Genomic DNA, 24,844 nt, shown 5'->3' on the forward strand with positions numbered 1-24,844 from the left:
TCTGCAGTCAATTTTAAAGACCCCCTAAAAGCTAAAAGACTCACTTCTCTGCTGAAACATAGAGAAATTCAGGGAGCTCAAGTTCCCCCATCTAATTAGTAGAAAAATTAGGATAGAAGCTTTGTACACAGAGTTTCAGTTATCCAGTAAGATTTTTACCCACCTATATGGTCAGAGGAGCCTGTCCATGGGGTTGCAAAGAGTTGGACACAATTGAGCGACTAAACACATAGACACACACTCACACACACACATTGTTTCTCGTGAACAGTACCCCTCACCTATATCAATCAGCTGTTGTGCAGGTAACAATGGTGACTATCCTGGCTTGGGTAGTCCAGAGTCTCATAAATAAGACTGGAATTTCAGTCATACTTAAGGAAACAGATTCAGGAAAGTAAATAATAGAATCTGAGGAAGTTGGAAAGGGGCAAATGACACCAATCACTTGGATAGGTACTGCCACTGTGAAAGGATACAATTATGAGCTGTAATAAAAGCCAGTCTTTGATGCAATCTCAAAGAGAAGTCCAGTATATTCCTTCTCTCTCCATTTCTCTACTTTTCTCCCAAAGGAATAGGGGCAAACCTGGAAACACCCCCGTTCAGTTCATTCAGTTCAGTCGCTCAGTCCTGTCCAACTCTTTGTGACCCCATGAATCGTAGCACGCCAGGCCTCCCTGTCCATCGTCAACTCCTGGAATTCACTCAGACTCATGTCCATTGAGTCAGTGATGCCATCCAGCCATCTCATCCTCTCTCATCCCCTTCTCCTCCTGCCCCCAATCCCTCCCAGCATCAGAGTCTTTTCCAATGAGTCAACTCTTCGCATGAGGTGGCCAAAGTACTGGAGTTTCAGCTTTAGCATCATTCCTTCCAAAGAAATCCCAGGGCTGATCTCCTTCAGAATGGACTGGTTGGATCTCCTTACAGTCCAAGGGACTCTCAAGAGTCTTCTCCAACACCACACTTCAAAAGCATCAATTATTTGGTGCTCAGCCTTCTTCACAGTCTTGAATTCTATGAATCAAAGAAAGGTTTCTAGGGGTGAACAGAATGTAGAAGACATCTAGATTTTTCTGAATTGAGGGTTGAATTCTGAGTTAACTTCTTGCTGGGTGAGCCTCAGAGAATCTTCTGCTTATAGCCTTCAACTAGCTCATCTGATATTAATAACTGTGACTTCCCTGGTGGCTCAGATGGTAAAGTGTCTGTCTACAATGTGGGAGACCTGGGTTCGATCCCTAGGTTGGGAAGTTCCCTGGAGAAGGAAATGGCGACCCACTCCAGTATTCCTGCCTAGAAAATCCCATGGACGGAGGAGCCTGATGTCCATGGGGTCACAAAGAGTCAGACATGACTGAGCGACTTCAGTTCACTTCACTTCATTCAACAATTAGTTCTATACCTTAAAAGTACTCCCAAAGCACTGGCTTCTGCTGCACTGGATATCATTTTGTCAGGATAGGCAGGGTGACCAGCAACTGGTCTGAGGGTGAGGACATCATCCAGAATATGAAGAGGAAATGGTGATTGTGCTGGAGGATCTGGAGAGAGAACCTGGTAAACCAGGAGAGCCGATGAAAATGTTGATGTGGGACTGTGCGTGTGTGTGTGTGTGTCGGGGGGCGGGAGGTGTACGTGTGAAAAAAATCAAAGTTGGAGTCAGGGCTCTCTCTGAAAAGGCTCCACCACACCTGTTTCTTGTCATTCCACCACACATCAGGCAGTAGTTCTTAACTTTGTTTAGTTTTTGGACCCTTTTGAAAATATGATGGACACTATAGACCCTCAGTGTATTAAAATTAACCACTACCATAGTAATATCCTTTTGTATCTAAACATTTTTAATTACTCATAGATCCCAGCTGTTCCTCTCTGGCAGGAAGTAGGCAAGAAAGAGTTGTATGTTTCCAAACAGATTAGGAATCCCTGAAATTTCACCTCAGGTCCCACAAACCACACCCCCTTCAAGAGTCTAGTGAGGGGACAGGCTGCCTCTGGGAGCTCACCTCTTCTAGAAAGTCTCAGCTGACTTCAGTGGGAGGTGAGCCACTCTGCAGTAGTGAGACAGTTTCAGGTAGTCAAATGGACAGGTATGGATTTTTTTTTTAAACAGGTATGGATTTTTTGCTTTTTCTCGTTATATACATTTGTTTAAAAATGGATTGAATGCTAAATTCATACTTACTCCTTAGTTTACAAGGATAGAGCAACTAGAATCAGATGATAAAGTATCTCCTGAATTGATTCTCTTTAAACAGTTGTAATTAAAAAAAAATCTTGACTGTTGTTGATGTTTGACAGATCACTGACAGCTTTCACCTCCTATTTTCCCCTTCCTTTCTCCCCACATCTGAGTAAGTTTATAAGAAATATGCTTCCTCAGTTGGCACCTCAAGCTATGCAAGTCCTTACCTTATCTGTGTGTAAGAAGTATTTCCTGGGCCCATCCCCTAACCACAATAAAAACCAGGGCCACTAGCTCTTACCCTCCTTTGCACTGCTCGTGATGGTTTAGTCGCTAAGTCTTGTCTGCCTCTTGTGATACCATGAACTGTTATTTCCTTCTCCAGGAAGCTCCTTTTCTGAGCTTCCCTGGCTGTCTGCAATGCAGGAGACTTGGGCTTAATCCCTGTGTTGGGAAGATCCCCTGGAAGGAAATAGCAACCCACTCCAGTATTCTTGCCTAGAGAATTTCATGGACAGGGAAGCCTGGTGGCTACGTCCTTGGGGTCACAAAGAGTCGAATACAACTGAGTAACTAACACTTTAATATATCTGATAGAAAGCAAAATTTCAAATTCTGCCTTGGAAGTTTCAGTCTCAGCTCTCTTAACCTGTGACATCCTTTGCACTATTCAAGTCAATTCTGGACCAGCTTGGGTGCTGCCCTACTATCCCCCAAAAGTTCCTTGATTAGAATAAAACATTTTTCATTCATTCTTCATAGCATCATCCCTAGTAATTGGAAGGGGGAGTCATACCACCTCTGTACAATAAGCACATTCACAGCTCAAAGAGAGGTAACACAAAGGGAAAGGGTCATGTAGTCCTCCATCTACCCCAGTTACCATGTTGACAGTCTGTTGCATATTTCCCCTACACGATCAAATCTTGACACATCCATAGCATTCTGGACCATTCTGGGTATATTCCTAGGCCCATCTTCATTCCTTCTACTAACAGATGTCCACTGTTTGAACTTTTCTTTCCTTATCCCACATACCTGTTCTGTGTCTGACCATTACTTCTTTTGGCCCCTGGCATCACAGATTTCATATTTCTCATGCCCTCCTCAAATTATTCCCTCTTCATATACTTTTCAGATACATACCAACTTCATATTCTTGCATTTCATTTGGAAGATTTTCTCCCTCCTAACAGGTCCCTTCTTTATACTGGATTATTATTTCAGATGGAAAACTCAGCAGTTCCAAAGAAAATATAGGGTTATACAGGACGGTATGTAGAACACTGGGAGCGTTCACCAGCATCCTAAGTGTGAAAAAAAAAAAAATGGACACAAGATCAGATTAGAACATCAGCAGACAACTCCAGACCTAAGTAACACAACAGAAAGGAAAGATTCAGGAGATTTAAGATGGTAGTTTTTAAAGCATCTATGGATGATGATCCAATGCTCTGATGTCTTATATTAATACTCAGGATACTGACGACTTTTTGTAATGCTGAAGATTGATGGGAGAGCACTAAGGGAATTTTGGGTGACTGAGCTTAAATGAGGAAATCTAAGAATACCAATATGAAGCATGACATTGTAAACAGTGGGATTTGGATTCAAAAGTCAAGGGTTTAACTGAAAAGCCCCGATGTAAGATGTTAACATTAGGGGAAGCTGGGTGAAGGGTACATGAGAACTCTACCACTTTTGTGGGGGGAGGGAAGTGACAAACAGCTTGTGGGATATTAGTTCCCCGACCATGGACTGAACTGGGGCCATGGCAGTGAAAGCCCCAGGTCCTAACCACTGGACTGCCAGGGAACTCCCTCTCTGCAACTTTTTTTATAAGTCTAAAATTATTCCATAAGTTAAAAGTTTACTAAAAATAAAAGTCCAAAGGTTAAGCCTTGGCTCTAAGGTTTGGAACTTCTGAGTCTTCAATTCCTCATCTGTAAAACAGGATAATAATACTCATTTTCCTGTGTGGTTGTTGTGAGAAGCAACTGTGGTGAAGTAAATGGAAGCACTCTTTGTGTCCAACTCTTTGTGACCCCCTTTTTTTCTTTTTTTATTTTTTATTAAATTTAAAAAAAAATTTTTTTTCTTTTTTTAAAATTTTTTTTATTTTTTAAAGAAAAAAATTTTTTTTATTTTTTATTTAAAAAACAAAAGAAAAAAAAAAAATGGAAGCACTCTGAGAACAGCGAAGCATCCAGCCAATGCTGGTCAGTGATCCAAGGGAGGATCACGCAGGTGTCAGAGGGACGCAGCAGGCAGAAACAGTGTTTACTATGTGCGTACCAGTCACGGGGAACACCAAAGACCCCTTTATTGTAAAACATCAGCAGCACTCTATGTGATCTTTAGGAATTAAACACAGATATAGGTCTATTCCAAATCCTGAAAGATGACGCACTCAATATGCCAGCAAATTTGGAAAACTCAGCAGTGGCCACAGGACTGGAAAAGATCCGTTTTCATTCCAATCCCAAACAAAGGCAATGCCAAAGAATGCTCAAACTACTGCACAATTGCACTCATCTCACACATTAGTAAAGTAATGCTCAAAATTCTCCAAGCCAGGCTGCAGCAATATGTGAACTGTGAACTTCCTGATGTTCAAGCTGGTTTTAGAAAAGGCAGAGGAACCAGAGATCAAATTGCCAACATCCGCTGGATCATGGAAAAAGCAAGAGAGTTCCAGAAAAGCATCTATTTCTGCTTTATTGACTATGCCAAAGCCTTTGACTGTGTGGATCACAATAAACTGGAAAATTCTGAAAGAGATGGGAATACCAGACCACCTGACCTGCCTCTTGAGAAATTTGTATGCAGGTCAGGAAGCAACAGTTAGAACTGGACATGGAACAACAGACTGGTTCCAAATAGGAAAAGGAGTACATCAAGGCTGTATATTGTCACCCTGTTTATTTAACTTCTATGCAGAGTACATCATGAGAAACGCTGGACTGGAATCAAGATTGCCGGGAGAAATATCAATAACCTCAGATATGCAGATGACACCACCCTTATGGCAGAAAGTGAAGAGGAACTCAAAAGCCTCTTGATGAAAGTGAAAGTAAGAGAGTGAAAAAGTTGGCTTAAAGCTCAACATTCAGAAAACGAAGATCATGGCATCCGGTCCCATCACTTCATGGGAAATAGATGGGGAAACAGTGGAAACAGTGTCAGACTTTATTTTTTTAGGCTCCAAAATCACTGCAGATGGTGACTGCAGCCATGAAATTAAAAGATGCTTACTCTTTGGAAGGAAAGTTATGACCAACCTAGATCGCATATTCAAAAGCAGAGACATTACTTTGCCAACAAAGGTCCATCTAGTCAAGGCTATGGTTTTTCCAGTAGTCATGTATGGATGTGAGAGTTGGACTGTGAAGAAGGCTGAGCATCAAAGAATTGATGCTTTTGAACTGTGGTGTTGGAGAAGACTCTTGAGAGTCCCTTGGACTGCAAGGAGATCCAACCAGTCCATTCTGAAGGAGATCAGCCCTGGGTGTTCTTTGGAAGGAACGATGCTAAAGCTGAAACTCCAGTACTTTGGCCACCTCATGCGAAGAGTTGACTCATTGGAAAAGACTCTGATGCTGGGAAGGATTGGGGGCAAGAGGAGAAGGGGACGAGAGAGGATGAGATGGCTGGATGGCATCACTGACTCGATGGACATGAGTCTGAGTGAACTCCGGGAGTTGGTGATGGACAGGGAGGCCTGGAGTGCTGCGATTCATGGGGTCGCAAAGAGTCGGACACGACTGAGGGACTGATCTGATCTGATCTGATAGGTCGTCCTAGTATGTTGGCTGTGGCACTGCCATTTATTAATACATTTTTAGAAAATGTTAGCAGTCATCTCAAAGAGAATAAATAAGAGGGATGGGGCTAGTAAGAAACAGGAAAGGGCAAAGGAACCAAAGGGAAATCAGCAGCTTCAAAACCCCAAACATTCCTTTTATGGATGTCCCCAGATCAAAACACCAATATCCACTGGATCATTGAAAAAACAAGAGAGTTTCAAAAAGAAAATCTACTTCTGCTTTATTGACTATGCCAAAGCCTTTGAGTGTGTGGATCAAAACAAACTGTGGAAAATTGTTCAAGAGATGGGAATACCAGACCCCCTGATCTGCCTCCTGAGAAATCTGTATGCAGATCAAGAAGCAAGTTAGAACTGGACATGGAACAACAGACTGGTTCCAAATTGGGAACGGAGTAGGTCAAGTCTGTATATTGTCACCCTGCTTATTTAACTTATATGCAGAGTACATCATGCAAAATGCTGGGCTGGATGAAGCACAAGCTGGAATCAAGATTGCCAGGAGAAATATCAATAACCTCAGATATGCAGATGACACCATGCTGATGGCACAAAGTGAAGAAGAACTAAAGAGGCTCTTGATGCAAGTGAAAGAGGACAGTGGAAAAGTTGGCTTAAAGGTCAACATTCAGAAAACTAAGATCATGGCATCTGGTCCCATCACTTCATGGAAGATAGTTGGGGAAATAATGGAAACAGTGACAGACTTTATATTTTTGGGCTCCAAAATCACTGCAGATGGTGACAGCAGCCCTGAAATTAAAAGACGCTTGCTCCTTGGAAGAAAAGTCATGACCAACATAGACAGAATATTAAAAAGCAGAGACATTACTTTGCTGACAAAGGTCCGTCTAGTCAAAGCTATGGTTTTTCCAGTAGTCATATATGGATGTGAGAGTCAGACTCTAAAGAAAGCTGGGTACTGAAGCATTGATGCTTTTGAACTGTGGTGCTGGAGAAGACTCTTGAGAATCCCTTGGTCAGCAAGGAGATCCAACCAGTCCATCCTAAAGGAAATCAGTCCTGAATGTTCATTGGAAGGACTGATGCTGAAGCTGGAACTCCAATACTTTGGCCACCTGATGCGAAGAACTGACTCATTTGAAAAGACCCTGCCTCTGGGAAAGACTGAAGGTGGGAGGAGAAGGGGATGACAGAGGATGAGATGGTTGGATGGCATCACCAACTCAATGGACATTGAGTTTGCATAAACTCTGGGAGTTGGTGATGTACAGGGAGGCCTGGCGTGCTGTAGTCCATGGGGTCGCAAAGAGTCAGACACAACTGAGCAACTGAACTGAACTGAGACCAAAACACATTTTGTGGAGACAGGAAGAAAGGTGTTTTCTAGTCTTTACCTACCCCACGTGACTTGGTGAGTGATCCGGAAAACTTGCACACAGCTTGTATTAGGCCAGCTCAGCCACCAGGTGGATCTTCTGATGGCGGATGAGGTTGCAGTGGTGGTTAAAGCTCTTCCCACACTGGTTGCAATGATGAGGGCGCTCCCCAGTGTGGCTTCTCTGATGCTCGATGAGAAATGAGTGCTGACTGTAGCTCTTGTTGCACTGGCTGCACTGATATGGCTTTTCTCCCTTGTGGATTCTCTTATGCTGGATGAGACCGGCACTCTGGCTGAAGGCCTTTCCACACTCCTTACAGTGGTACCGTTTCTGAATATTGTGGATTCCTCTGTGATTTAAAAGACCCGAACTCCGACTGAAGGTTTTCCCACACTCATTACACTCATAGGGTCTTTCTCCAGTGTGAACTCTTTGATGTCGAACCAGACCCGAGCTCTGAGCAAAGCTCTTTCCACATTCCTCGTATCTGTGTGGTCCGGTTCCTACAGGACTTCCCCAGTGCCTCTCTACCCCACCCTTATGTTCACTGACTTCTCCATGTTGGGGCCCCTGCTGTGATTCCTCCCAGGTTAGTCCATAAGACACTTTCCCACATGGTTCCACTCTCTTAGGACAATGTTTCCTTAGCACCAACTCCCTGTCCTCAGTCTGGGTCATTCCACCTGAAACAAACAAAAAAAAAGACCAGGTAAATGTCACTTGTTCCCTGAGCCTAGTGATGAATGGGCTGCTATGTGAACAGAAATGCAAGGTGCTGCTGCTTCTTTTTCTTTTTAATCTATGTATTTATTTGGCTGCAGGGGTCTTAGTTGTGGCACATGAGATCTTTGATCTTCATTGTGGCATGCAGAATCTTTTTTTTTAGCTGTGGCATATGAACTCTTAGGTGCTGCACGTGGGATCTAGTTCCCTGACCAGAGATCAAACCCAGGTCCCTGCATTGGGAGCACAGAATCTTAGCCACTGGACAATCAAGGAAGTCCCAAGTGAGGTACTTCTATTCTGATGTCACAGAGTCGGAAGGAGGTTACAAACTGAGGGGCCAGTGTGGCAACACCTTCTTCCCTACAAACGAGGGAAGTTTGCCCTCTTTGGCAAAATGCAGCTAGGTGTCCCCACATGGATGAGGCCTGAAGAAATTTTTTAAATATTCTTCACAAGAAGAGAATGGTCAGGATCTGAGTGGCTTCTCTGGAGTCTTCCCTGAGAATTCCCTCCACACTGTGATGCAGGGAACCTCACAGTGACCCTTTCTAAAGAAAGTTATTTTGTGTAGACCTCCGATCATTTGGTCATTTACGGAAAAAGTGCTGAGCTTCTCCTATTCTAGGTGCTGTAGGAAGTACTTTACTCTTTCTAATCTGTAATCATCCTGGGTGCATCCCCAGGACAAAGCCTCAGCTCTAGTGCTTCTCTCTTCCTGGAAACTCTGACCTCAGAGCTCATTCTCCCACTTCCTTGAAGTTTTCACTCAATTCTCACCTTCTCAATTCTTCCACTTAAAACTACACTCTGTGTGCCCCATCCATAGCAGTCAGATTCCCTGTATGCTCTATTTGTGCTTTATTCTGTAACACCACCTTGTAACAAATTGTATCATCTTATTTACATGCTTATTATTTGTCTCCCCCTTGCTATATACAATCTTATCTCCATGGGAACAAGATCTTTCTGGTTTATTCCCTGAGAATCTTGGCTGGTGCACAGTGGTGGCTCAATAAATATTTGTTGAATATTTAGAGAAATGATTAAAATCAATGTTACTACTATGGCCTGAACTGACTGACCCAGGGGCTGGTGCTGAGGCAAAGGCTGTTCCACAGAACTGGTTCACGATGGACAATAGTCAACCAACCTAATTAGCCCGCCTCTATTTAGATGAGTTGAAGGTGAGGATGGAGAAGGGCTGCTGTGAATCCTTAGGATGTCTTGGGTTCCCCACATGTGATCACCACTTTGCAACTCAGAAAAACCCAAAACATTAGACTCTTTCTCTGACATCTAACTGCACTGTCCCTCACACTCCTGGATAGGTACCTCTTAGGACTCCTCTGGGATGAGACCAGGGTTCTCCACTTCCTTTTAGCTGGGAGATGACAACAGGTTTGCAAAACAGAAATGTGTCTGCAGAGAAGAAATGGGCCACAAGTGAGACCAGTACTGCCCTTTTGCTCAAACTTTACATTTACATCTGAAATGTACAAGGGGACTGGGTAGAATATAAAAGCCAAGACATTTCCCACTTTTTAATAATTATCATTTATACAGTGTTCCATGAGTTACAAAGCACTTTCATGTATATTATCGAACTAACCACAAAACCTGTTCATGTTAGTATCCCACTTCTTAAAAGAACTAAAGATATGCAAAGGAGTCTGTCTATAGCTAGACAGACTATATTTAGAAAGAAATCTGGAAAACACACAGCAATTTGACAAGAGTATTTACTCCTGCTGAGTTGGACTTGAAGGAGAACTTTTACTTTTTACTATGTAAACTTGTGTATTTGGGGGATTCTTTACTATCTGTACGCATTTTAAAAGAAACTCAAATTCAATGATATAAAGTAACTTTAAATGTTGCTTGGCTAAAAAACTGAAGAGCTGGAACTTGGATTTGGTCCTTGTAATCTGAAGTACTTCCTACATTGCTTTTACAAAATGGGCTTTTCCTGAATGTACAACACACGTGTGTACTGACACTGCTGTAGGGAGCACTCTCTGATCTGTAGAAGCCCTCTGGATACTCTCCTGTAGCCACTGTAGATGCTTAACACATATTAGTTGAATGAATGAATGACCAGATGGATGGATGGATGGATAGATGGATGAAGGACTTACTCAGATGTGCCGTGGAAGAAGGGTTCTCAGCAGGGTTCTAGATGCAGGCTTGGAAGGTAGAAGAAAGGAAAAAATGGCCGAAAAATGAGAAGTCCAAGTTCATGGGGAGAGGAAGAAGAAAGTAACAAAGGAACTGACTGGAAAGATGCCCATTAAGGAGGAAGATGAAACCAGAAGGAATTTTAGTAAGATGAGGTCATGGGAGTCAGAGGAAGGTCTGCAGCAGGCACAGAATTACTCATCAAATATAGTTTTAATTTAAATTAAGAGATGTATTCCAAAATCATAACTGTGTGATTGCTAGGGTAAATGAAATAAATAGAAGCTGGAAACAGAACGACAAGAGAAGTTGTAGCTTTGATACACATGGGGTAATGTGAAAATGAAAACAGGAGACCTCTGCTGTGGATGGATTACCAGAAGGATAACAAAAAGTCAGTAAGAGGCTGTGATGTTATATGTGGGCAATTAGATTGGATTTGGAGCCAATTGTGCAGGGAGAGTTAGAATGGGAAGGCAACTGACTCAGCCCCAAGTACCTAGTTCTATACCCACTGGTGCCCAGGGCTGATGCCACTAAGAAGATTACATACCAAAAAAATGGCAAGGTCTATTCCATTGGATTCTCTCATCCGGTCTGCCACCTACTAAGTATATCTCATATCTCTTGACTGCAAATGTAAACCCAAATCGACAAGGGTGGCCCTGGTAATTTCTGATAACAGTTACAATATATTAAGCATAATGTGTGCCACGTGTTTTTCACAAATTGTGTTCAATGTTAGCAGCGACCTTTTGAGGTACATATTTGTTATTGACTGAACTGTGTCATGCCTACCCCAAATTCATCTATTGAAGCCTTAACTGTATTTGAAGATAGGGTTTTCAGAGAGGTAATTAAGGTAATTAAAGGTGGGGTCCTAATCCCATAGGACTGATGTCCTTATAATAAGAAGAGATACCCGAGTACTTTCTTGCTCTCTCTCTCCTCTTCTCTCCACGGGCATGGGTAGAGAGAAATGCCCATGTGAGGACATAGCGAGAAGGCAGCTCTCTACAGTCCAGGAATAGAAGTCTCACTAGATACCAACTCTGATGGCATCCTGATCTTGAATTTCTAGCCTCCAAAACTATGAGAAAATAAACTTCTGTTGCTTAAGCCAGTCAGTCTGTGATATTCTGTTATGGCAGCCTGAGCAGACTTTTTGCAGATGAAGAAACCTTGATGAACTGGTTAAGTAACCTGCCCAAGTAAAAGCAGCTTCCAGAAACTCTTAGCATTGCTGGTAGAGCATTTTGTCACCCCCTGGTTTCCCAGCTCTGGTTTTTCTGTCCGTCTGTGCTTGACCAGGTGGGATATGTTCAACACCAGATAAATCCTGTCCCTCACCTGTCTCTCCGATAGGGTGGGGCTCCTGAGCAGAGACAAGCGTGAGTTGGGGCTCCTTAGGCTGGGACTGAAGGGCCAGTGACATATGTGCTTCCAGAGACACTGCCCTTTAGAAAGGACTTCTTGTTCCTGTCTGTAGGCTACCATCTAGAAACAAAGAAACAAGATTTATTTTTTTTAAGATATAAGATTTGAACTCTGAAGAAATTAACTGTCTAAAGAAACACTTTTCAGAAAGACACAGAAAGCAAGGTCTTATTTAATCACCAAAGTCAAGGGGATACAAAGCAGAGGACACAGAGATCCTTGGTGATCGACACATATTCTTTCCCTGGTGAATCTCCCTTCCTACCTCGTGTTGCGGTTCATCGAGCTCTCTCTCCAGATCCTCTAGCAAAATCACTGCTTCTTCCCCACTCTCTGGACAGTGTTCCCGCATCCAGCCCTGCAGCTCTTGGGGCAGGATGGACAGGAACTGCTCCAGCACTAGCAGGTCCAGGATCTGTTTCTTCGTGCTCACATGTGGCCTTAAGCACTGGTAGCAAAGTTTCCGGAGTCGAGTGAGAGCCTGTCTTGGTCCAGGAGTCTCCTGGTAGCAGAGCTGTCGAAAGTGCCTTCGGGAGATCTCTCTTGCCAGTGAATTACTGCGTTTCAGTCTGGATTCCTGTTTTTGAGGATGACTTTCTGCCTCCACTTTTTCTGTCAGAAGTTCCTCCCAAACCTTGGGAGCTTGCATATCCAGGCATAAAATCTCCTTGGAGTCTATATTCATCTTGACCTTGAATAGCTTAAAAGGCACCCTCTAGCTGGAGTTATGAGTTAGAAACACCTTTGGAAGTTCCCTCCTTTTAATCAGTAAAAGTCATTGTTTAGGTAGAAAAATGGCAACAGTTAATGATAGAAACTTATAATCAATTGTTATAGATCTAAACCTCTCCACTGAAAGTAGTGACTTGCTGACCAAAGAATGAAATAATGGGATAAATAAGGTCATAATGTACAAAAAGCAGACTTTCAAGTTACCAAGACCTCAGTTTTATTCTGATTCTTTTACCAATTGTGCAATCTTGTGCCAATTTCTTATCTTCTTTCAATCTCAGTTTTTTAATGTGAAAAAGAAATAGCAATAATATCTTACAGAGTTCCTGGAGGAATTAGGGACCAAACAGATCACTCAGAATGGTTAAAAAGTTCAGACTCATTGTAAAAAAGTTAAATTAGAGAGGAAAAAAAAAGAAAACTGTTTCTTGTCTTAGACTAAATGAATGAACTTACTTTTACTGAAATCTTTACATGAGTTTTTAAAATTAGTCTTCAAAACAACCACTAAGGACAGTTTCATTTTCACTAAATTTACAGAAAGGAAAGCTTAGGTAGACTGCAAATTCTCTAAGTTTTCCACACTGCTCCGCTGATTCTCAGAGTAACAGCCAACACTGCACAACACCCTACAACATGCTTTCAGATACAAGACCACATTTAATTCTCACAATTACCCTCTGAGGTTTGATTACAACCACTATTCACTAGATAAGAAATGGGGGCCAAGGGAAGTTAAGGAGGTTGCTTATGGTTAAATTATTTATCAGGACAGTCCTAGGAATCTACAGAAGCCCAAGGGAGAAGTCTGCTCACACCCAGGCAGGGCCTGATTCCCAAGAGGGCTGTCTCCAAAACGTCAGGAAGAGCAGCCCAGCAGCAGAATTTCAGCGTTACTGGCCCTGGGGCAGACATCTGGGGAATCGGAATCCAGGGTTAAGCGGTGGGAGGGGGAGGATAGGGAGCCCTGATAATGTATCTTTAATCCCTAGGCTCCCCAGGGATTTATATGCACTCCAAGGTTTGGGAATCAGTGAACCATGGGAAAGGGAATTGGAAAACGTCACATTCTTCACTGGAAAATCAGTCCATTCAACGCCCCTTTATCTGCTTTTAGAACCAAAGAGTGAGAGTATTACACACCGGCTGTCCAAGAGGAAGGCCAGAAATTTGTCCTCAACTTCCTTGTACCCAGATATTTTCCCAGACTTCAGGCATTTCCTGTCCTGAGTCCTAATCCTGCTGCGGTTATTCACAGGGAAGACCCTTCGTCCCGGCAACCCTCTCCCGCGCAAGGTATTCCCAGCCTGGGAGACTGATCGGCTCTAGGTCTCCAGCCTCGACCACCGCCCGCTCCCCTCCAGCCTCCCCGAGCCGAGGTCCACTTTTCACATCCCTTTCTCAGCCACACCCACTCCACCCAGGTTCTCCAGACCGTCTCTGCAGACCTGGAAAAGGCGAGGGGGTGGGGTGGTGGGGTGTCCCGCCCCAGCACTGGGAGGAGCACGCCGGGAACAGCAGCCCGGCGGGGAAGAAGCCAGCCCACCTCGGGGCCCACTGCGCACAGGCACTTCCGGTCGGTCTAGGATTCCGAGTCTCATTTCCTACCTCCTGCGCGTGCCTCACCTGGAAAAGTGAAAGTGAAGTCGCTCAGTCGTGTCCGACTCTTTGCGACCCCATGGACTGTAGTCTACCAGGCTCCTCCGTCCATGGGGTTTTCCAGGCAAGAATACTGGAGTGGGTTGCTATTTCCTTCTCCCCCAATTTCCTGAGCATCCATGTGGTATCAATGGTGAATCACATAATCAGAATTCCATACGTGTGTGGACCCCAGTTAGGTTTTAAACTGAAAACAGAGAGGAAGCACAGACCATAATTATTGAACATGATTTAAAAAAAAAACCAACATTAAAAAAAGTAATACACGAATTACGGTTTTTAAAAAACCTAAGACAATGCCAAAATTAATAAAGGGTGGGAATCCCCCCTGTCCCTCTTTAGCCTCACTTCCTTGAGGTAAACAGTCAACTGCCGTTAGCTTGGAATTTTCATATATAGTTCTGATTTCTCACATACATTAGGAGATAGATGGATAGATAGGCATTAAGCTATTTTACAATTAGCTTCCCCCACCCCCATCACTTACTTTAACGTTTTCGTGTCATGTATCTCAGACATCTTTATGGGTCATGTTGGTCTAGCTCATTTAGTGGCTGTGTAATAGTACATCAAGCACCTGCCTCCCAATTTATTTGCCCAGACCCCTACATATTGATAGAGGTCTTCTTTCCTTCCTCCCGCTGGACCCTCCCCCTACCCCCAACAGTTGTCTGGATTTCCAGTAGTGTTGGGTTGCCAAAAAGTATTGGGTTCCGAAAAATTTTTTTGGCCAATGCAACAAATACAAAATCAATCCAAAATCAGTTACATTAGGTTTACTGGTACAAAGGAGTACAATTATAAGTAGTTAGTCATTCTTCAATTTTATTATGCCAACAGAACAGCGGCATTTCATAGATTAAACTATGTTTTGTTTTAACAGGACCTCATTATTTATTTTATCACAGCAGTAAGAAAGCATCTTGCATGCATGCTAATGGAGGTTCCATGATGGGTTTTAACTCCAAAACTGCAGCTGTATAAATTTCTTTAGTTGTTTTCCTCAATGTTGCCACCTGAAGGCATTAAATAAACTCAGGCTTCATCCTTTACTTTGACTTCTTCCAAATATCCAATAACTGTGTAATCATTGGAGAAGGCAATGGCACCCCACTCCAGTACTCTTGCCTGGAAAATCCCATGGATGGAGGAGCCTGGTAGGCTGCAGTCCATGGGGTCGCTAAGAGTCAGACACGACTGAGTGACTTCATTTTCACTTTCATGCATTGGAGAAGGAAATGGCAACCCACTCCAGTGTTCTTGCCTGGAGAATCCCAGGGACGACGGGCTGCCGTCTATGGGGGCGCACAGAGTTGGACACGACTGAAGTGACTTAGCAGCAGCAGTGTAATCATTAAGAGCACCAGCATGAAGAAAATTTGCCCCAAATTCTGATCACTTTCTCCAATATACCTCACATGCAAAGCCCTCAGTACAACTTTCCTAAAAACTATATAATGAGAATAAATGCTCACCTTCTCTTGGGCTTTAAATATATTATTCTCTTCCATTTTTTATGCCCATCTGCAACAAGTAAGCACAGTTACCATATGCTTAAATATCTCATTGACAGTTGATTAGGCTCTATAACTGGTTTGTGTGATTTTTAAGTAGATACATTATGGGACTCAGGCCAATTCGACTTAGGGTCAAGTGAACAGCACGCTGGACTTCCTTATAGTTAAACAGCTAGGAGAATGTCTCTCTCCTGCTTTTCTGTCTGGAGGAAGATTGGCCTGCAGCAGTACCTTGATGAGTATCCTAGGACAGAAGGGATTATTTTTAACTTAGAATTGGGAACCTCTACTGAAAATATTTAAAATGCCACTCAACTTAAGGACAAGAAGAAATGCTGATTACTCAGCTAGCAAAAACATTGAGGGTCATCTGAACCTGGAAACAGGCATATTGGGATACTGACTCTACTGTGTGTTTTATCATAAGTTCAAAAAGAAGAAGAATGAGAAGGAAGAGAAAATATTTGGAGGATTGGTAGCAAAGAAAAGTAAGGAACTAGCTGGCAGGTGAATAGACTCAAGTGTAAAAATATTTGTGTCCCATATGAATCTTCACTAACCCACCATGTGAGAGGTTTCAGTAAGAAGTGGGGAAGCTGATCTCCCCATGGATGTCAGCAACTGCTTATTTAGCTACTTCAGGTTTTGGTCAAGGAACTTTTGAACATGGTGACCTTGACTACCATGATGGAAGATGTGCATAGACTAAAAAGAAAGAAGCTTTATTTCACTAAAGCTAATCCAGACATCACCACTGTTGAGCTGCAACCACAGTATGGTATAATATCCCAGTAGGAACAGCCAGTCACCTAGGGTCAAATTGATTACATTGGACTCTCTATGAATCTGCCAGCCAATGCAAGAGGCACTGGAGGGGCAGGTTCAATCCCTGGGTGGGAAAGATCTCCTGGAGAAAGAAATAGCAACCCACTCCAGTATGCTTGCTGGGAAAATCCCAGGGACAGAGGAGCCTGGTGGGCTACAGTCCATGGGGTCTTAAAAAGTCGGACACGACTGAGTACCTGAGCACATACTCTGTGACAGAGAAAACAAAATTTTACTTCAAAGCAGTAGACATTTGTGTCAGGTGTCTATTGGCTTTCTGTGCCATGTTTCTGTCAGTACTGACCTGATGAAAGCCCTATTCATGCCAGCCCCAAATTAGTTGGGTATTAACATGAAACGATTTTCCCCCAATCTCTATTTTTAATTGGGTATTTGTGAATCCTTTCTTGTCCTTTACTGATAGTTTGACAGATCCCATAGCTTTCTGGCTAATTTTCTCTATTAAAGGTCTCATCCAAATTTGTTTCTAATTTAAAATTGCATTATCTATTGAAATAGTTATAGAGCCATGGTTTCAAAGAACAAAAAGTACAGAAGAGACTACATTGAAACATTTCCCTTTGATTTTTCTCTTCTGTTGAGCTTGACAATGGTATCGTTGTTCCACAGGAGAATGTTCTTGTTTATTAAAGATGAGAACTGAAGAACAAGGGTGGTATGTCATGATGTCTATAATTTACTATAAAGTACTTCGGCAGAGAGTGTGTGAGAGAGAGCACAAATATGGCAAAAAGAACACTTATAAATGTAGGTGAGTATACGGATGTGACTGGTGATAGAAGCAAGGGCCGATGCTGTAAAGAGCAATATTGCATAGGAACCTGGAATGTCAGGTCCATGAATCAAGGCAAATTGGAAGTGGTCAAACAAGAGATGGCAAGAGTGAATGTTGACATTCTAGGAATCAGTGAACTGAAATGGACTGGAATGGGTGAATTTAACTCAGATGACCATTATATCTACTACTGCGGGCAGGAATCCCTCAGAAGAAATGGAGTGGCCATCATGGTCAACAAAAGAGTTCGAAATGCAGTACTTGGATGCAATCTCAAAAACGACAGAATGATCTCTGTTCGTTTCCAAGGCAAATCATTCAATATCACAGTAATCCAAGTCTATGCCCCAACCAGTAATGCTGAAGAAACTGAAGTTGAATGGTTCTATGAAGACCTACAAGACCTTTTAGAACTAACACCCAAAAAAGATGTCCTTTTCATTATAGGGGACTGGAATGCAAAAGTAGGAAGTCAAGAAATACCTGGAGTAACAGGCAAATTTGGCCATGGAATACGGAATGAAGCAGGGCAAAGACTAATAGAGTTTTGCCAAGAAAATGCACTGGTCAGAACAAACACCCTCTTCCAACAACACAAGAGAAGACTCTATACATGGACACCACCAGATGGTTAATACCGAAATCAGATTGATTATATTCTTTGCAGCCAAAGATGCAGAAGCTCTATACAGTCAGCAAAAACAAAACCAGGAGCTGACTGTGGCTCAGACCATGAACCCCTTATTGCCAAATTCAGACTTAAATTGAAGAAAGTAGGGAAAACCACTAGACCATTCAGGTATGACCTAAATCAAATCCCTTATGATTATACAGTGGAAGTGAGAAATAGATTTAAGGGCCTAGATCTGATAGATAGAGTGCCTGATGAACTATGGAATGAGGTTCGTGACATTGTACATGAGACAGGGATCAAGACCATTCCCATAGAAAAGAAATGCAAAAAAGCAAAATGGCTGTCTGGGGAGGCCTTACAAATAGCTGTGAAAAGAAGAGAAGCGAAAAGCAAAGGAGAAAAGGAAAGATATAAACATCTGAATGCTGAGCTCCAAAGAATAGCAAGGAGAGATAAGAAAGCCTTCTTCAGCGATCAATGCAAAGAAATAGAGGAAAACAACAGAATGGGAAAGACTAGGGATCTCTTCAAGAAAATCAGAGATACCAAAGGAACATTTCATGCAAAGATGAGCTTGATAAAGGACAGAAATGGTATGGACTTAACAGAAGCAGAAGATATTAAGAAGAGATGGCAAGAATACACAGAAGAACTGTACAAAAAAGATCTTCATGACCCAGATAATCACAATGGTGTGATCACTGACCTAGAGCCAGACATCCTGGAATGTGAAGTCAAGTGGGCCTTAGAAAGCATCACTACGAATAAAGCTAGTGGAGGCGATGGAATTCCAGTTGAGCTATTCCAAATCCTGAAAGATGATGCTGTGAAAGTGCTGCACTCAATATGCCAGCAAATCTGGAAAACTCAGCAGTGGCCACAGGACTGGAAAAGATCCGTTTTCATTCCAATCCTAAAGAAAGGCAATGCCAAAGAATGCTCAAACTACCGCACAATTGCACTCATCTCAAACGCTAGTAAAGTTATGCTCAAAATTCTCCAAGCCAGGCTGCAGCAATATGTGAACCGTGAACTTCCTGATGTTCAAGCTGGTTTTAGAAAAGGCAGAGGAACCAGAGATCAAATTGCCAACATCTGCTGGATCATGGAAAAAGCAAGAGAGTTCCAGAAAAACATCTATTTCTGCTTTATTGACTGTGTCAAAGCCTTTGACTGTGTGGATCACAATCAACTGTGGAAAATTCTGAAAGAGATGGGAATACCAGACCACCTGACCTGCCTCTTGAGAAATTTGTATGCAGGTCAGGAAGCAACAGTTAGAACTGGACATGGAACAACAGACTGGTTCCAAATAGGAAAAGGAGTACATCAAGGCTGTATATTGTCACCCTGTTTATCTAACTTATATGCAGAGTACATCATGAGAAATGCTGGACTAGAAGAAGCACAAGCTGGAATCAAGATTGCCGGGAGAAATATCAATAACTTCAGATATGCAGATGACACCACCCTTATGGCAGAAAGTGAAGAGGAACTCAAAAGCCTCTTGATGAAAGTGAAAGTAGAGAGTGAAAAAGTTGGCTTAAAGCTCAACATTCAGAAAACGAAGATCATGGCATCCGGTCCCATCACTTCATGGGAAATAGATGGGGAAACAGTGGAAACAGTGTCAGACTTTATTTTTCTGGACTCCAAAATCACTGCAGATGGTGACTGCAGCCATGAAATTAAAAGGCACTTACTCCTTGGAAGGAAAGTTATGACCAACCTAGATAGCATATTCAAAAGCGGAGATATTACTTTGCCAACAAAGGTTCGTCTAGTCAAGGCTATGGTTTTTCTGTGGTCATATATGGATGTGAGAGTTGGACTGTGAAGAAGGCTGAGCGCCGAAGAATTGATGCTTTTGAACTGTGGTGTTGGAGAAGACTCTTGAGAGTCCCTTGGACTGCAAGGAGATCCAACCAGTCCATTCTGAAGGAGATCAGCCCTGGGATTTCTTTGGAAGGAATGATGCTGAAGCTGAAACTCCAGTACTTTGGCCACCTCATGCAAAGAGTTGACTCATTGGAAAAGACTCTGATGCTGGGAGGGATTGGGGGCAGGAGGAGAAGGGGACAACAGAGGATGAGATGGCTGGATGGCATCACTGACTCAATGGACGTGAGTCTGAGTGAACTCCAGGAGTTGGTGATGGACAGGGAGGCCTGGCATGCTGGGATTCATTGGGTTGCAAAGAGTCGGACACGACTGAGCGACTGATCTTATCTGATCTGATCTGATATGGTGTTCATTATATAATCACACATAGACCTTTGGGAGTAACTATGTTTCAAAATTCAGATTTTTTAAGACTATTAAAAAAATCCCAGTTCAGTTCACCTTGAGATTTGCCTCAGATGAGTTTTACTGCCAAATTTATGGGGGGAAAAGAGTTCAGAATTGTATGGATTTTAGAACTGTGGACGGAGAAGATCACTCCAGTGATCTTGCCTGGAAAATCCCAGGGGTGGGGGAGCCTGGTGGGCTGCCATCTATGGGGTTGCACAGAGTCAGACTAGACTGAAGTGACTTAGCAGCAGCAGCAGTAGAACTGTGGATAAGAGATCCTGGATATGTACTAAAGTCTCTCTCTCATCTATTTAAACATTTTCAAATTTAAGAAATTTTTAATAAAAAATTTCATCTTACTCCTACCTCTAGTCACTTAATTTCACTCCCTAGAAACAGCCAAAGCTCTTGATTTCTTTTGTAGGTTTTCAGGGATATTTTATACATGTAGAAGCAATTATTTATTTTTAATTTAACTCCATTATTTTATACAGATAGTAGGACATTATGCACACAGCTCCTCTGTTTGCTTGTTTAATTTTGGAGTTTTTCCCATAGCCATAGGCATAGATCTCTTTGTTTTTGACAGCTGAATAATATTCTATTATATAGATTCATTTAGCCAGTCCTCTATTGATGAGCAATTAGATTATTTCCAAATATTTTCTATTTATAAATACTGTACTAAATGTTTATATATATATATACATCATCTTACACATATATGAGTATATCTGTAGGATAAATTCCTAAAAGTAGAATTTCTGAGTCAAAGAATTTTCATTTATTATAGACTACTAAATTGTTTTCAAAAGTAGTTATGAAAATTTCCAGCTCTCCAACACTATCTGAAAGTGATATCACCCCCAATCTTCATCAAACTTTTTGATTTTTGCCAATATACTAATCCCTTATGTTTTCTGTGATGCCAAGAAAGGCCTCCATTGTGCCAAGACTATAAAAGAAAATTCTCATGTGGTTTTTTCTAGGACTTTTACAGCTTTATTTTTTTCCTATTTAAATTCCTAACCACCTAGAAATAACTCAGTTGTAAAATATGAGATGTGGATTGCACTCTGTTTTTTTTTTTTCAGATGTTTGTCTACTCAGACATCAGTTTTCATCCCAATCCCAAAGAAGGGCAATGGCAAAGAATGTTCAAACTACTGCACAATTGCACTCATTTCACATGCTAGCAAAGTAATACTCAAAATTCTCCAAACCAGGCTTCAGCAATACATGAACCGTGAACTTCCTGATATTCAAGCTGGATTTAGAAAAGGCAGAGGGACCAGAGATCAAATTGCCAACATCCCCTGGATTATCGAAAAAGCAAGAGAATTCCAGAAAAACATCTACTTCTGCTTTATTGATTATGCCAAAGCCTTTGACTTTGTAGATCAAAACAAACTGTGGCAAATTCTTAAAGAGATGGGAATACCAGACCACCTTACCTGCTTCCTGAGAAATCTGTATGGAGGTCAAGAAGCAACAGTTGGAACTGGACATGGAACAACACTCTGGTTCCAAATTTGGAAAGGAGTACATCAAGACTGTATACTGTCACCCCGCTCATTTAACATTGATGCAGAGTATATCATGCGAAATGCTGGGCTGGATGAACTACAAGCTGGAATCAAGATTGCTGGGAGAAATATCAATAACCTCAGAAATGCAAATGATACCACTCTTATAGCAGAAAGTGAAGAGGAACTAAAGAGCCTCTTGAAAGTGAAAGAGGAGAGTGAAAAAGCTGACATAAAACTCAACATTCAGAAAATGAAGATCATGGCATCCGGTCCCATCACTTCATGGCCAATAGATGGGGAGACAATGGAAATAGTGAGAGACTTTATTTTGGGGGGCTCCAAAATCACTGCAGATGGTGACTGCAGCCCTGAAATTAAAAGATGCTTGCTCCTTGGAAGAAAAGCTGTGACCAACCTAGACAACATATTAAAAAATAGAGACATTACTTTGCTGACAAAGGTCCATCTAGTCAAAGCTAAGGTTTTTCCAGTAGTCATGTATGGATATGAGAGTTGGACTATAAAGAAAGCTGAGCACTGAAGAATTGATGCTTTTGAACTGTGGTGTTGGAGATGATTCTTGAGAGTCCCTTGGACTGCAAGGAGATCCAACCAGTCCATCTTAAAGGAAATCAGTCCAAATATTCATTGGAAGGACTGATGCTGAGGCTGAAACTCCAATATTTTGGCCACCTGATGTGAAGAACTGACTCACTGGAAAAGACCCTGGTGCTGGGAAAGATTGAAGGCAGGAGGAGAAGGGGATGACAGAGGACGAGATGGTTGGATGGCATCATGGAGTTGATAGACATGAGTTTGAGCAAGCTCCAGAGTTGGTGATGGACAGGGAAGCCTGGCATGCTGCAGTCCATGGGGTCACACAGTCGGACACAACTAAGCGACTGAACTGAACTGATCTACCCAGATGTCCCAGTACCACTTATTGAGTGATCTGTCTTTTCTCCACTGACTTGAAATACCATTTTTATCAAATTCTTAAATATTTGTGCTTACTTCTGAATTTCCTATCCTGTTCATACTATAATGTTTTTTTCATTGAAGTTTGTTTTAAAACCCCAAAGGCTTGTTCTTTCTTGTTATTCTTCTTGAATTTTCCTGGCTACTAATGCTTGTTTACTTTTCACACAAACTTTTGAAGGTATTTATCCAGTTTGAAAACAAAATTCTATGTTAATATTTATTGGCATTGTATTAACACCTAGACTAATGATAGATGAAAGCTGACATTTTGTTTTGGGATCCCGGATGAAGCCCCAAGATGATAGCTTACGTGAATGGTGCTGCTGGATTTGTGACTTTGGAAGAGGATTTAACTCTGGCACCAAAGACGGTCTCTGTCACTCAGAGCTTTGGGTAGATTTTATTAAAGCAACAGGGATAAAGAAAGCTTCCAACAATAGGGGGCAGGAGAGTACCCCCCCCCCCTGCCAGTTTTTGCAAGGCATCTTATACTCATTAGCAAGCTGTTGATCATAGATAAACACCTCAAGGCTGACAGAGTTGCACCAGGTGCAGCTCTCTCCCACAACATACATATTTGCACAAAGGGAGTCCTCTGTGGGTGAGATACATTGTATAAGTCTTGAAGGAAAACAGACTTTTAAACAAGATACATAGTTTCATTAATATAACTTAAGAAAAACTTTTCCAGAGTAAGATGTACTATTTTGTTGGGCAATTAGCAGCTCAAGGTTGGAAAAAAGTTACTTTCAGGCAGAACCCATCCTCCTTATAGCAACACAGAACTAAAGGCCCCTGCTAAGTAGTTGAAGTGGGAGCAAAGGAATGCAGGGGAAAAAAGTTTGGCGGCTTGCCAGTTTGTCTCCTCCTGGGGCTTGGGGACCACAGGCCTCCCTAGGCAGACTTGCCTAGCCGTTAACCCTTTCACTAACATGTAGAGAAAATTGATATGACTTTCTCTCCATATATGGCTTCAGTAAACAAGATTTTAAGTTTTCTTATTATTGACCTAGTATTTTCCTCTTAAATTTATTTCTCAACAAAACAAAAAGACAACCTACTGAATGAGAGAAAACATTGGCATATGATGTGATTGATAACTGGTCAGTGCCCAAATATATAAGTAGCTCATTTAACTCAAAGCAAACTAAAGAAACCAAAAAACCCAACCTGATTAAATGATGAGCAGGAGACCAGAAGAGACATTTTTCCAAAGAAGACATACAGATGGTCAACAGGCACCTGAAAAGATGCTCAACCTTGCTAATCATCAAGGAATTGTTAATTAAGACCACAATGAGATATCTCACACCTGTCAGAATGGTTATCCTCAAAAAGTGTACAAATAACAAATGGAGAAAATATGGAGGAAAGGAACCCTTTTCACAGTTGGTGGGAATGTAAATTGGTGAACCCACTATGAAAAACAATATGGAGGTGCCTCAAAAACTAAAAATAGAACTACCATGGTGGTGGTGGTTTAGTCACCAAGTCATGTCTGACTCTTGAGACCCCATGGATTGTAGCCTGCCAGGCTTCTCTGTCCATGGGATTCTCCAGGCAAAAATATTGGAGTGGGTTGCCATTTCCTTCTACAAGAACTACCATATGATCCAGCAATTCCATTCCTAGATATATACCCAAACAAAATAAAAACACTAATTCAAAAATATACATGCACACAAATGTTCATAGCAGCATTATTTATAATAGTCAAGATGTGGAAGCAGCCTAAGTATCAATTAACAGGTAAATGAATAAAGAAGATGTGGTATATATACACAATGGAATATTATTTAGCCATAAAAAGAATGAAATTCTGCTATTTCAAAAATGTGGATGGACCTAGATGCTACTATGCTTAGTGAAATGTTAGACAGAGAAAGATAAATACTTTATATTATCACTTATATATGGAAACTTAAAAAGAAACCAAATGAATAAATATAGCAAAATAGAAAAAAATTATTTGTTTTATCTCTTTTGTTGCTATTGAAAGCAGAGATGTTTTCTTTTATTCTGTGTGTGTGAAGGCAATTGATTTCTCTTGTTTATTTTTATAAGTATATTTAGCTTTATAAACAAATCCTTGGATACCTTTATATAATTTTAACTCTTTTCTAACTTATTTCTCATTAAATGCATTGTCTAGTTCCTGCAGAGCAATATAAAATAATAGTA

At 41.6% G+C, this 24,844-nt stretch overlaps 1 protein-coding gene across 1 annotated transcript; it reads right to left on the reverse strand.

The window, feature by feature from the left end:
* Positions 1 to 1,202: 1,202 nt before the first annotated feature.
* On the reverse strand, positions 1,203 to 13,984 carry ZSCAN9 (zinc finger and SCAN domain containing 9). The gene is given in 6 exon segments (XM_070777530.1): positions 1,203 to 3,498; positions 7,380 to 8,043; positions 9,419 to 9,505; positions 11,612 to 11,719; positions 11,722 to 11,758; positions 11,964 to 13,984. Coding segments are annotated over 5 exon segments (1,269 nt in total). The 5' UTR covers positions 12,384 to 13,984; the 3' UTR covers positions 1,203 to 3,498; positions 7,380 to 7,426.
* Between the last annotated feature and the right edge of the window lie 10,860 nt (positions 13,985 to 24,844).

The sequence above is a fragment of the Bos indicus genome, chromosome 23 (assembly GCF_029378745.1).
Source record: "Bos indicus isolate NIAB-ARS_2022 breed Sahiwal x Tharparkar chromosome 23, NIAB-ARS_B.indTharparkar_mat_pri_1.0, whole genome shotgun sequence".
Lineage (NCBI taxonomy): Eukaryota > Metazoa > Chordata > Mammalia > Artiodactyla > Bovidae > Bos > Bos indicus.